Source organism: Sminthopsis crassicaudata, chromosome 1 (genome assembly GCF_048593235.1).
Source record: "Sminthopsis crassicaudata isolate SCR6 chromosome 1, ASM4859323v1, whole genome shotgun sequence".
Classification (NCBI taxonomy): Eukaryota; Metazoa; Chordata; class Mammalia; order Dasyuromorphia; family Dasyuridae; genus Sminthopsis; species Sminthopsis crassicaudata.
The window spans coordinates 253,294,247-253,309,286 of NC_133617.1; the positions used below are offsets into that span (position 1 = coordinate 253,294,247).

At 34.0% G+C, this 15,040-nt stretch overlaps 1 protein-coding gene across 1 annotated transcript; it reads right to left on the bottom strand.

Annotated features, from left to right (window-relative positions):
* Positions 1 to 10,236: 10,236 nt before the first annotated feature.
* SNAI2 (snail family transcriptional repressor 2) lies at positions 10,237 to 13,770 on the bottom strand. Its single transcript, XM_074278102.1, has 3 exons — positions 13,442 to 13,770; positions 12,122 to 12,667; positions 10,237 to 11,118 (listed from the first exon to the last, which is right to left on the bottom strand). The coding sequence occupies exons 1-3, from the start codon at positions 13,518 to 13,520 to the stop codon at positions 10,937 to 10,939; spliced, it is 807 nt and encodes a 268-aa protein (XP_074134203.1). The 5' UTR covers positions 13,521 to 13,770; the 3' UTR covers positions 10,237 to 10,936.
* Positions 13,771 to 15,040: the final 1,270 nt, after the last annotated feature.

A 15,040-nucleotide genomic window follows, 5' to 3' on the forward strand; every position in this document is an offset into this window, starting at 1 on the left:
ATTATTGGTTTAGAACATTATAAGAAACTTTTATTTAAAAAAGCAAACTTCCATTTGGAAATGTACTATGTACAAAGTAATAGTCATGTTATGGGATGATTGGCTGTGAATGACTTTTCTATTCTTAGAAATACAATAATCTGAGACTACACTATAGGACTTTTGATGAAAAATGCTATCTGTAACCAGAGAAAGAACCGATTGTGTCAGAGTACAGATTGAAGAATACTTTTAAAAAAAAAAAAACAACTTTATTTTTCTTAAGGGCTTTTTTTGAAGGGATCCATGTTTTCTTTAGTAACATGACTTTTATGGAATAACTTCACATATTCCTTCTAAATGGTTGAGGGGTAGGAAGGAAGAGAGAGAATATGGAACTCAAATTTTTAAAAACAAATGTAAAAAAAGTTTTACATGTAATTGGAGAAATTATACACACATTTATGCATATAAAATTTCATTTGATGGAAATGACAAACTTAAAACAAGTACTAACTAGTCTTGAAATCCATAAGACATTTTGCTCTGTTGAAAGTTAAAACAATTTGAAAAAGCAGGCTAAAAGATAAGGACACTTGTCATATATTTCAAAGTATGCTGCTAGCCAATTTTGTCAAACTTTAACAATTTTGATTTTTATAAGTCCAAGGAACTCTCAGGTGATAAAATTCCATTTACCAGCATGGACTGGAAACTATTCTAGAATTTGTACTTTTAGTGAGTTACCTGAGAACACTAAAGGGTTAAAGGGTCTTGTCCAGAGTTATACAGCTAGTATGTGAAAGAGGTAGGCCATGAACCTAAGTCATTCTGTCTGTGAGGCCAGCTTACTCTCCATTACATCATATTGCCAGCCTTTGAGCTTTAATGAGTTATAATGAACCATAATATTATTCCCTTCCTGTCTATGTAATGTAGCTATAAAATTCAAAAAATCCAGATACCTTATACAATGTTCCATGAGATCTGCATTCAGAAACTATTGTGATCAAACTCAATTTAAACTTACTTCATTTTCATTATTGTTATTGTGGTAGGAAACAATGGCAAAAGACTTCAATTTCTATTAAACTTCGTTGTTGTCCATATTTTTAGTTCATCTTATAGGATCTACAGTTCAACACTGGTAAATGAAGACATATTAACTATATTAAACCTTCTAAGTGGTCTGTTGGTTTGGTTTCCATTCCTTGATCACTAATCTTATCTAAGGCTAAACTGTTTTGATGGCATCTTGTAAAATTATTTTGAAAGCACAACAAAACAAAACAAAACAAACTGATCTTTGTGGAAATGCCAATTTTCTGAGTCTACCAACAATGGAATCATTCTCTTTAAATGGAGTCAACAATTAGAGGATAAATCTAAGGCTGAATAAGTTAGAAAATTAGCTGCAGGGATAATTTTTCTTTTCAAATTTTTTAAGAAAAATATGTAATTAAATTTTAAGATAGAAATCAATATAGTTCATGTTTCTCTAGTGCTTTATAAAATCTACAAGACATTTTCCTTATATAATATTATTATATTGCATATATTTTGTATGTTTGTATATATACTTATATTTATGTTTATGATATTCTCAATAGAGAGGGAGTTTCTTAGCATAATAAGTAGGTACCTATTTAACTAATTCATTTTTTTTTTGCTTTTATATCCTCATTGACTAGATTAGTGGTTGATATTATGCCTTTAGTAAATGCATTTATTTATTGATTTTTAAAAATTAGATGATGAAACTGAGCATCAGGGAAGTTAAAGATCAGTAAAGCCAGATTGGAACTCAGATTTTCTGAGTCCAAAGTTAGTGTGCTTTCTCCTACAATAACACCTGATTCTCTCTCTTTTTTTAATTTTATAATTATAAATTTTTTGACAGTACATATGCATGAGTAATTTTTTATAACATTATCCCTTGTATTCATTTTTCCAAATTTTCCCCTCCCTCCCTCCCTCTAATCCTTCTCCTAGATGACAGGCAATCCCATACATTTTACATGTGTTACAGTATAACCTAGATACAATATATGTGTGTAAATACCATTTTCTTGTTGCACGTTAAGAATTCTTGTTGCATGTTAAGAACTGATTCTCCCTTTCATTAAAATAAAATTATATTAGGCAATTCTCCCAAGGTGGTTTGAAATAGAAGGAAAACCCCTCTTTGGAAGAATAACAGCACTCTGTAACAGCAAATCACTGGAAGTAAAATGAGTGCCCCATTAATTGTAAAATGCTAAAACAAATTGTGGTATTGAATAAAATGTAATATTGCACCAAATGACAAATAGTACAAATTCAGAGAATTCTGCATAAAGGAAAATAGTAGTAGTGAAAACATTCAGGAGACTGATCTCAAATCAGCAAACAATTCAAAAGCAGCAAACTTCAAAGGACTGATGATGAAATGCATCTCTTGACACAGAGGTAACAATGGTGATATAGAATTTGACAGGCATTCTCAGACATGACTGATGTGTTGATACAGTTCTGCAGAATATTGACTTCTAAGATCTCCTATCTCTGATACTGTGATCTTAAATAACTGCTGGTCTTTTTCAGCCCTTTTATATAATAGTAATTATTTTACAATTGATAAATGTCTCTGAGAAATAATGATAATGAGTTCATTATTTTATTTGTCTACATTTCCCATTTTTAAAAATCTGGCAGATTGTTTGAGATAAATACACATAATTTTTTTTAACTTTTGAACATTACTTATTGGCGTTGAATGTTGTCATTGTAATTATTTAAGGAGGTTGGTCTAGAATTGTTATAATATACATTGTTTCATTTGAGATTTTCTTCTTTTTTCTATCAGCATATTTACTTTGACCTTTTATCTAACCCGACTGGATTTAGTTGATACTGATGAGACCATTACATATGAAACTAGTAGTTTTCCTGTGGAACATCTACTCAGTTTTGTTTTGAAAGGTGTCATTAGGAGCTCACCATATCTGGAGCCATCCTATTTTCTCTCTCAAGACAAAATTCATGATGTCTAGGGAGCAGACTCCTGAGCAATTTATGAAACTGATCACCTTTTCATTTCTTAGTCCAGAAACATCTTTTCCTTACATAATTTATGTTCTTGATTTCAATTTCTACCCTTTGCATACTTCATATAGATTTTAGTTTGAATGATATGAAAACTTAGTTTGGAGGATCTTGTTAATTTCATAGAATTTATCTCATTTATTCTCTGTGATAGAAAGTGGAAATTATTTTTAGGTTATTAATTTTTATGTAAAGGCAATCTTTTTTCTTTGTTTATGATTTTTAATTTTTTTTTTAATTTATGATGAATCTGTGCAGCAAGGTGATGTAGTGGATAGAATGCCAGGTCTGAAATTAGGAGGATTTATCTTTCTGAGTTCAAATTTTACCTGAGACTTTTCCTAGATATATGACCTTTAGGATTACCTTCTGCATTTCTTATAGCTGAACTCTAGTTATTTGTATTATTTCCTCGAATTTTGAGTGTGAGGTCATAGAGGACAGAAACAATTTTATTTTCTTTTTGCCTCTTCAGTACTTAGTATGGTACTTGTTATATAATATCAGAACTTCCTTAGTGCTTTATCATGCATTCATTAATCTCTCACACAATGAATAGCTCAGACTTGACAAAGCAGACAACATAAATTAATATTCATTAAGTGATAAATACATTGGTACATGTGAATCGTCTTTGTCTCATTTACCAAGTAAATGATGATATGACTGAAACATATGGCATGACACACATGTGGTTCAAGGTGAAAAACACAATGTGATGATGTGCAAGACAACAAGCATCAACATATGTGTGATCTGGTATGACATAAGCATGAAATGACACATCATGTGTTGAGATAATTGCAGAATATAGTGTGACTTGAGCACAGCATCACATGGTACATGCATGGTGTAGTATGACATGATATGAGACATCAAGAAATATGTAATGTGATGTGATATGTCATGGGGTACATAATATGATGTGAAATAAGTATAATATAATGTATATGCAATGTGACCAATATTTGTAATATATCACGACAAACAAATGACTTGATGTGACATAAGCTTGATACATACACATGATATGTTATGTGCCATGGCACATTGTGTGAAATAATGTGAAATATGAGTGCCACATTCATGAGCTGATGAGATGGCATGATGTAGCATAGCATTCATATGGCATGACATAAACATGATATGAATGACATGTGCAACACATGTGACATGATGTGGTTGGAGATGTAAACCAGCTAGCCTCTATCCTATGTATGTCAATCATATTCCTATCTACACATATGTATATCTATATAACATTTAACCAAATATTTATGAACTCATTCATTTATCCAGAATCCACCTCTTTACAGGGTTATTAAGCGGGTCAAATATGGTAATGTATCTGAAGTATTTTGCACATTTTATAGTGATCTGTAAATGTCTTAATGTTACACATAGTAGGTCCTTGAGAAATGTTTCTAGGATTAAGGGAGAAACCTATATTATTTTTATTTTATTTCCATTTTTATGTTTAATTAATGTTCACATTTAATAAGAAGTGATTACTATGTGTAAAACAAAATATTAAATTACTATATCATAAGAAAATATTGCTTGCCCTTCTCTGCAGAGAAATAGTATGACAGTGATGAAATGTTATACATACAATACAGCCAGATATAATGGTTGCTGATTTTCCTATTGTTTTTCTTTATTGCAAAACAGAACCCAGTGATTGTTTGATTGATCCTAATTTTATAGCTTAAGAAATGGAGTTTTAAAGAATGGGGTGGTATATCCAGAAATCCCTGTGTTGGATAAACAATAGACAACAGCAACAAACATTTTTTTTTAATCACAGAAATGAGAAAGGAGAGAAAATATTGGGGAGCAGCTAGGAAATCAGGTCATATGAAGTACAGAGACCATGAAGAAAAATAGAGGAAAATAAGGCTGTAAAGTGAAGTTGGAGTCAGATTATGGCAGATTGTATAATTTTTTAAAAAGCGTATGTATTTTATCTTCTAGGAAATTAGAATCCAGTGAGAGTTTGTGATAGTGGCATTTAAATGGCCTGACTTCTGTAATAGAAAAGTTGTTAGAGTAGTATTAAGAAGTCTGGGAGAGGGAATGTATCAATGAGAACATTATCGAACTATTTAAGTTGTACAGGTAAATAACATTTCCCAGACTAGGCAGGTGAGAGTATACAATGCCATGGTGGGGGAGGGGTCAGTGGTGAAAGGTATTTAATATGAAAGTAGAATTAAAAGGACTTTGCAAATTATTTTATGTGGTTGAGTGGCAAACAGGGAAGAATCACAGATGACATTTTTTTTAGTTTGAGTGTTTGGGAAGATTGTAGTTACATCAAAAGGCATAGAATTGAGAGGAGATATTTTTTGGGGGAAATATTACATTCCTGTGTATGTGGAGTCTGAGGTGCCATTGGAACATTTGGTAGTTATGTTAAACAGTCATCTGGACAGCCAGCAGTGATGATTTGAGCCACAGGAGTTGATAAGATTATAAAGGAAGACAAAGCAGAAAGAGAAGAAGAGGGCTGATGGAAGAGTAGTAGCAGATACAGCACTTCAAGCAAGTACAGGAAGAGAAAGGTGAAGCAAGGAAGAAGGTTGAGGCCAGATTATCCAGGTGGGAGGTGAATCAAGTCAAAGCAGCAACAGAACTTCAAAGTAGAGCAAGTAGAGGGAAAAATAGAGCAAAGAACAGTGCTCATCATTAACATATAATGAGAGCTGAAGCAATAAAACAATGCAATCTAAGTACTTTTTAAGTGAACTACTACACAAAGTATATAAAGTCATCTGATCTCTTCTTCATAATACTTCTGCCAGTTTGAAAAGAAATCTTATTTAATCTTCTGGAGATAGTAGACAAAGCTATACTTCTAATTGTTTTTGTTCTGGAGTTCTGGCAAGTTGGTATGTTTGAAGGACTGCCATGTTTGTTTCTTCTTTGCATGTGTACTTTCCATGAAGTAATTACTACCTTCTGCAGGGTTAAGAAGCTAGGCAAAACTCTCCATTATAACAATCCCTTTAGTTTCAGAAACCTTATGGATTCATTGGCTCTAGTCAAATATATATATATATATTTTTTTTTTTCAAATGAAGAATTATTATAGAATAAGGTAGAAATCTGATAGTCAGCAGTACTATTCATTTATCTTTTGGGTGATAGAGACCTTCATCATCAAATTATTTTTGCTCAAAATCTGATCACAAATGAAACAAATGTAGGTTATGGATTTGTGTCTTGGCCAGGAAAACCTTATCTTCTCCTAAATTATAACTAGCTCATTTCAGCAGAGAATATCTATAGTTTAGTAGTGAATGAAATGACTGTTTACCTTGGAAGTCTTTTTAGTCTAAGAAGATAAAAGCTGGGGTGAAGCATGAGGATATATGAGGAGTGATAATGGTCTTTGAGAAAATGAAGTGTTATTGTACAAAGGATAGAGGCCAGCTGGTTTACATCTCCAAGAAGGATAGAACCAGAGGAAATGGACTGAAATGCACCAGGGGAAAATCAAGATAGTTGTAAGGTGAATTTAGCCATAGCAAGGGTTAAGTAGTTATTTCTAATATTGTTATCTTGTAATTAGTTGGGAAATCAACCTGGGAGGGACTATATTGCTACATAGATATTGAATATTCCCTTACTTATGGTCCCCCAAATTTGGGAAAGACTAAAATATTTAATTCCCAATTTAGCTGCTTCACCATCACCACCTACAGCAAACATTTCTAGAGTGACTTTAACTTGTAAAATACTGCAGATAAAGGAATATTTCTAATCATCCGATCTTTGCGCATTTTACTTATTTCTTCTTATGTTTTGAGAATGTTATCAGATTGAATGGCCTGGGAAATACTTTTGCCTGATATTTTCCTTTGTCAGAAGGCTTTAAACTCTTATATTAGGTCGCCTTACATACATATGACACATTAAAGAAAGTCACATAAGCATTCCTTGAAATAACCTTCAGAAGCTGGTTTCTAATTACTTTCAAATATAGCCATCTCCAGTTTAGTTATCATAAGAATTTGATATTCTTCAGTTGTCTAAAAAAGTGACAAATAAGAAATCTCTTCATTCTTTATGATGTTCACAAAGCTTGCGATGTGTTATTATTATTAATTATTATTTTAAAACCAGATTCATGGAAAGGTTATTCAGTCTAGTAAATTTACACTCCTACTCCTTGAAAGCTAATTTCATTCTGCTAGACTCCAATTATTTGGTTAAGAGAATGCAAACACTTTGATTGTCCCTCAGATGCCTATGAATACCAAAATCAATGGGAATAAGTTAAAGGGGGAGGCTCATTCAACTTCTTCCATACTAGTTACTTGATTTTCATCAGGTCCATACTCCAATTTCTGCTACTTCCTTCCAGATTGTCTTTTTCCCCATTGCATTTGGTGCAAAGTAGCTTGCCTGATATTATGGAACACCAGTACTTTTCTTGACTTAATAGCAATTTGGAGAGGCCTTGATATGTAGTCAGAAAAACTTGTTGTCATTGATATTTGGTATTGTTACCAATAAAATCATACTTCTCAGTATCACAATAGTCTCTTTAAAAACGTTTCATTTTCCTCTGTACCCTGCAATTTATTCTAGAGAATAATTCAGACATTGCTTGCTTCTTAACGTTCTATGGTCCTTAAAGACACTTGTGTCTCTGATTTACAGGAGAAAAAAGTCTGTTCTTCCTCATTACTGTGGAAGTGGCCCCTCCCATTAGGATGGGGGTTGGATGGGGATGAGGAAGTTATGTGTTCCTCTTCAATATGCTGTATTGAATAGAGTAGACCAGTAGGGGTGCTATTACAATAAATGATTCTTCAATTGATTTCATAAGTATTCTAAGTTCACCCCCCTCCCTTTGAAACTAATTATTCGTTTCTGATTCCTGTTCCTTTCACTATATCTCTGGTCCTTCTTTGTCTAGGATACCCTAAATCTGAAAAGTCTGAATTCAGGACCAATAGTGCCTTACCAGGAGAGAAATGTGAATGGAATAGTGAAAGTAAAACTTCTTTCCTATAAAAAAGAAAATGTTACTATTAATTCCTCACAAAGGAGACATGCATGAAGTTAAATCTTGACTTCAAGTTAGGTAATGCTTTAAGTTTTGTTCTGGAACAGGAAAGCTGAAACAACCAATTGTTTGCCTGGAGATTCACAAACTTCAAAGGGAGTTAACAGGTATGTGTAGGTCAATAGAATGACCACAAGACACATTTCAAAGATGTTTGATGCCTTCATAGGAGCACTTGCAAAATACTTTTCACTCTTCATTGTCCTGGAAATTGTCTGGAGACTATACTACTTACTACTTTGCTATATCGGAGCCTTCTAAATGAAGGCAGTGCAGATTTTTGAAAGTTAGAGACACATCATTTCGTTAAACCAGCTGTGGTCTTGTATCTAGAAAGTCTAGTTGGAGTTAATTTTGCCTTTCTGAAATGTTTTGTGCATAGGGGGTAAGACCAAGTGAAACTAAAAGCCAATATTCTAATTGTGAGTTATTACAATCAGATTACAGGCCCATGTTACCGTGGCTACAATTTATTAAGCTACTTCAGTGAAACAAATGGCAGGTATTAAGGCACTTGAATGCTGATGGTTCTACTTCTGATTAGTCATGTCACTTTTGTTTGGCCACACAAAATGTCTTGTGTCTAACTTATGATTTAGGAATATTTGTTACTGCCCTGTGGCAACATTACAGGTCTAGTGTAAAAAAAAATCTCTTAGAAAACTCTGTATACTGAAAGGGAAAAAAAAGTAATAGTTACATATATAAAATTATTATTATTTTATTTCTGGAGATTAGATTAAAATCAGTGGAATACTTTTAGAATTTTATTTCTCTTACAATTTACTATTCAAAAGCCATCCTGGTTTAGCACAATTTTAGTGTGGATGTAATAATCACTGGAATTGATAACAGCACTTCTTTTGCTAAATTTGCCTAAATAATTAGACCAATGGTCATTTAGGAATGACTAATTTCCATATTGTCAATGTTATATACAGCTGATTGGAATTATTGTTCTTAGTTAATGAATGTAGATTTACTGATAACATATGAGGGTCCCAACATATATTTATTATATATTATTGCTATGTATCTGTTACATCACTTTTATTTTAAATCCTTTTATAAAGATCACAATATATAAATTATATATGTGTAATATATTCATAGATATACATGTGAAGGACTGCCATAAAAGAATATTTAACCTTTCCTTAATTAGCTCAACTTCAACTAATACTTATTTCAAGTTGTTGTACTCACTTTCTCTGAATTACTGAATCTAAATTGCTCTCTATCATGAAAGCCAAGCTTATGTCTGACTTTTTAGTATTTTGACTGTGCTTCTCTCATTTTCTCCTATTTTCATATTTTCTCAACTTAAATTTCCCATTTCTTAGATTAAATCCATCTTGTATTATGTATAATCTTTTAAAAAAATAGACTATGGGCTAACTATGGTTTCCATAATATGAGTGCTTTGTAGTTTGACTTTTTCAAAAGATGTAGTCATTATTCTTATACTTTATAATTTGATGAGTTTTGATACTAAGCAGAAGAAAATAATCTAATTTTAATTATTTTTCACAGGTAGATGGCAGCACTAGATTGATTATTCTTTTCTAAGTTTGAAAGTGTTATCTGCATATTAAATATAAATATTTTTGCATCTGTGAAAGTTTTATTGTTCACTTATCATCTATATGCTAATGTATGCTTCCCACTGATACTTTTAAGTGGTTACCTTTATTAAATAAGCTAAACCATACTTTGTTTTGGGTATTCCCTCTGATGACAAAGCAAATAAAATCTCTGTAAGTAATAATAACGATTGAATTTTTTCTCAAAAAATGTTTATTGTAAAAAAGTGACTAAAAAATTGTAGAAACATTTTACTTCACACAGTCTTCAAGTCGCATATAGATGTGACCATAGGCAACAGCTCACTTTCATACATATCCCATTCAGTCATATAAAAATAAAAACAAAATTTACATTATGTTCACCAACAATTAACAAAAAAAGGCACTTGGAGGGGGATAATGCTGTAGATATTGCATTTTCTTTGTGCATTTTTAAAAGGAAAAAAATACATAGTTGAACTTCCAAAAATCCCCTCTCTTGCACTTATTCCCGTTTAGTTTTTAGTTTAGTTTTTTTTTTGTTTTTTTTTTGTTTTTTACTTTTAGAGAAAAATGAAAACCTATTTTGTAATAAAACATGGGTCAAGCATGCACCAGGAATGTTCAACACTAGTTTTCCTTTCCCCTAAGGCACATACTGTTTATGATAAAACATGAAATACATTAATACATTCTTTTGTATTTTTGCTTCTTTGAGTGTAAAGCATTGCAGATAATCAACAAAGGCCTTATTTCAACAACAGCAACAAGTAATATTGGGAATTTCAAAAAAGTAAACTTGGAATACTTTGTAAGGCACCTGAGATAGATGGTGTCGGGCAGATTCTCTTGCTCAAAGAAACTCTTTATTACAAATAATACTGTTTGTTTGTTCTCTATTGAAATGATTTGGCAGGAATGTAAATCTTTGCACTCTTTTCCTAGCAAGAAAAGAGATCATGTGCTTTGGGCTTCATCTCTGAAGAAAGCTCATTTTGCTTCTTCCTTAGGTTCTAGTTGAAATGTTAGTAGGTGTATGGCAATTTTGAACTTCCCATGGAAGTGAGTAACCTGAAACCCTTATGGATTCTATGATCTTCAACCTTAAAAAAAATATACATCTCTAATTTGGTTGGAAAGCAGGAGAGAAAATGCCTTTGGACTTGTATTTATCATTTGGAATAGGAGTGAAGAAATGCATTTCAGTTCGAGTAAACAATGATTGCATCACTCAGTGTGCTACACAGCAGCCTGATTCCTCATGTTTGTGCAGGAGAGACATTCTGGAGAAAGTTTTGGAGCAGTTTTTGCATTGGTATTTCTTTACATCAGAATGGGTCTGGAGGTGAGCCCTCAGATTTGACCTGTCTGCAAATGCTCTGTTGCAATGAGGGCATGAAAAAGGCTTCTCCCCTGGAAAAGATGAAACAGACAATAAGGAAGAAACATATTAGTGATTTCCATAAGAAAAACGAATAACTAGGAAACTCTGAAAGACTGGTAAGCACCTTGATCTCCAAGAACCAGAAATAGTGAATTTTAGTATTGCCAACTCTGATTCAAATTCATAAAATGACATTTATTAGACACCTGCTATATACTAAATTAATGTCTGCCTCCTTAAGATAAAACTAGATATTTCTAGGCAAATCGAAATACTGCTTGTAGCTCCTGGATTTGAGGAAATAATTCTGTTCTATCAGGGAATAAACAACAGGTGCAGCTAATGGTTTTGGTCAAATTCTTTGGAGCATTTCCCCTTTTTTGCTCCTTTCCTATAATTGATCCTATCTTACATTTACAGCTACATTACAAGCCCTTCCTCTCCCTCCCCTTCACAGTATATTGTGCCAGGAATAAGAAAGAAATGCAGTGGGGTAAGGGCAGGAGTGAAAGGGATGAGGGGTGGGAGCTGGCCTCTAGGAGTAAACTAGCTATCACAGCAAGAACATGTTTAAATAAAGCCGACAAAAAACACACAAAAAAAGCTCAATCTATAGGTAACCTTTTCCATCTATTTACTAAATCAATTGATTAAGATAGCAACATTTGTACTCACTGAATACTAGTGGGGGTGGGGGTCAGAGGCAGGTACACAGAACACACATTCAGGGACAACCTTTCCTGCTTTTTCTAACTGATCTTTGAGACCAAACCCCCTGCACATCAAGAGTCCTTTCCAAAGTCTAAGCGCATGTTTGCAATCATCAGTGCAGAGGTTGTTAACGAGAACCCAAGCATTTTGTGCTGTAATGACTTTGAGGGCAGCCAGGAAGCAGCTATAAATTAACGTCAGTCACATTTAAGAGCACTGATGTCATTTACTAATGCAAAACCTAAAGCTAACATAAAGCTTCATTCTATTATATAATAGTATTTATGCCTTTTTTTAATTTGTAATTTTTCTTTTACTTACCAGTGTGAGTTCTAATGTGTCCTTGAAGCAACCAGGGTCTTGAGAATGCTTTGCCACAGATCTTACAGACACAAGGTAAAGTGTGGGTCCTGATGTGCATCTTCAGGGCACCCAGGCTCACATATTCCTTGTCACAGTACTTACAGCTGAAAGATTTCCTAGACTGGGCATCGCAATGCAGCTGCTTATGCTTGGCCAGCCCAGAGAAAGTGGAATAGGTTTTGTTGCATAAACTACACTGAAACTTTTCTGCTTCGATGGCATGGGGATCTGAGAGCTTGGACTGGATTCTTTCCTCTTCATCACTGATAGGACTTTCTGAGCCACTGTGGTCTTTGGATGAGGTGTCTGAAGCAGGAGGGGGGCTAACACGCCCCAAGGAGGAAGGATATCCAGAAAGAGGAGAGAGGTCATTGGGCAATGGCGAATGGAATGGAGCATTTGTAGTCCACACAGTAATGGGGTTGTAGGCTACTGAGCTGAGGATCTCTGGTTGTGGTATGACAGGTACTGGGTAGCTTTCATAGAGATATGGGGAAATAATCACTGGAAAAAAAAAAAAAAGAAAAAGAGGATTAAGGTAAAGTAACTGGAAAATCCTACTAACAAGCTATGAAATAATGCTTATAGGATTTCACAGTGTACAAGACGGATGCCCAGAGGAGACAACAGAGGCATTTGTAAAGCCGATTCAGTTTAAAAATATGACACTCACATGCATATTGCATTTATGTATATGTACATTACCTGGAAATACCCATGACAACACCTGGAAGATTAGCAATCTTTGCAATACACAGACTTACTTAAGTTCTAAAAGCCTTATCATTGCTTTCACCTCTTAAGCTGACATCGAAATGCCTAAAACTGCCTGCACTTGCATCTAGGGAGAGTTTTCCATTGCTATTCTTTATGACATAATGTTTTCTTTCAAACATATGTAGTCTACATTTCTATACAACAGTTAGCTATGCAACGTTATGAAAGGAAAACAACTTCCTTTCATGAAATCTGTTTTTAAGAAGTTGCATATCAAGGTTTAGGAAAACCTAAGCTTTAGAAAAAACAAACTCGGAAGAGATAAACCAAAACAAACAAACAAACAAAAAAGTCCCCCCAAAAAACATTTTACAGAAAAAAAAAAGTGGTACAAATGCCTGAAATAAAGTTTTCTATAAATACTGAAAAATGGAAATTACACCAGCACAGCAATTAAAAAGGCAAATCAGGTAAACAACAGAATTACTGAAATTTATCAAAAGCTATTTTAGTAAGGGAGAGACTTCTTTTTCTTTTTCTTTCTCTCTCATTTTCTTTTACCTGTGTGTGTGTCCAGTTCACTATAGTTTGGCTTCTTCGATGAATTGAAATGTTTCTTGACCAGGAAGGATCGTGGCATTTTGAAGTCAGGACTTTGGAGTTTTCCCAAAATGTCTTTTGCTTTGGAATAACGGTCCCCAGGTTCCGTGCGGGATTCCAAATCACTGCTCACACATTGGTCCCTCCAGCATTGTCTACTCCGCTGAATCCATGCAGTGAAGGAAAGCTACAGCAGGCAGACTCTTTGCAAAGTGCTGTAAATACCCACTATCAGGTGCAGGAGGGTAGGGCCACGGTTTCTGTCTGTCCAATCACTTCTGAAGCTGCTCGGCCTTTTTTACACACAGAGCCTCTTTGGCTGGGCGGGTTCTCCTCCCTTTTGGGGAGAAGGGATCCAATCACTGCTTCGAGGTAAGGGTTTGGTTCAGGTTTCAACTCCTCCCCTAGGGACAGCTGTGAACAGAGTCTGTTGTCAGACTAAATTATTCGGGTTCAAAGTGGCTGTATGTTGTTCCTCGGAATTCCAGTTGAGTATTTTTTTTTTTTTTAAGTTTAAGCATTTTCAATAGAGGTAATTTTACTTATTTAACTCCAGTCTTTATTATTCTTTCTCACACAAAACTAGATAAGTCATAGACACTGCAATTTCTTTCTGAAACAGATCTGGCTTCCAGATGTTTGATAAAACAAATACAATGGAACAAAATGTTCATTAAGGAACGGAAAGGGGGAGTACGATATGATAACCGGTCAGCTTGCAATGTTAATGAGAATCTCTATTTTGAAGTGGCATCTTGAATGGTTTTTACTTGTAGATTAACCAAATCATTAACTCTTGGCTTTTGAAAAGGAAAGGTAGGAGAGGGGAGACAAAAGCTTCTGTGAGTGAGGAGGGAAGCTCCTTCACAGTGGGGAGGTTCTTTTGGTCTGTAAAACTTGTTGGAAGCAGCATGCCATTCACATTCTGATTGCCACTGAATACATTTTATATCCTAATAGCTTCAGTAAAGCAAAATCACATTTCCTGGTGACAATTGAGTATTCATTTCACCAAATTAGCTGCTGTGGCTTGCTATGAGAGATATGATTATCTGAGGAAATGAAAATCTGCATACTTAATAAGGAAAGATGCCCAGCTAGTCCATATAGCCGTTAGGTAACCTGTGTCAGGAACAGTAATCCTCTTACATATCCAAATGGCAATGAATTTTAGTCCATTAGGTATCTTAATGTGACATTCTGGAAAAGTTGGGAAGATTTCTTTAGGGACATTGCAAAGATTGATCTCTTATATTAGGTCTTTTTCCTTAAGGATAAAGTAATCTTAATCCATTTTAGGATCAATTGATTTCTGTACTGCAGTAGAAAAAGGATTCAGCCATGGACATTGAATGCTGAAGGTTAGGAGAAATGTCTGCCTAGAAATATAAAAATGCTTCAATTTTTTAATTGTGGGTTTACAAAGAAAAAAAAAACTTCCAATGCAGATAATTTAATTCTGAAGCATGACAAGTGACTTTTCAAATGCTTCAGCACATGTCAAAAAAGTTTATTTTTTTTTCTCCCATATGTAGCTTGCTCTAAGAACTGGTAAATAGG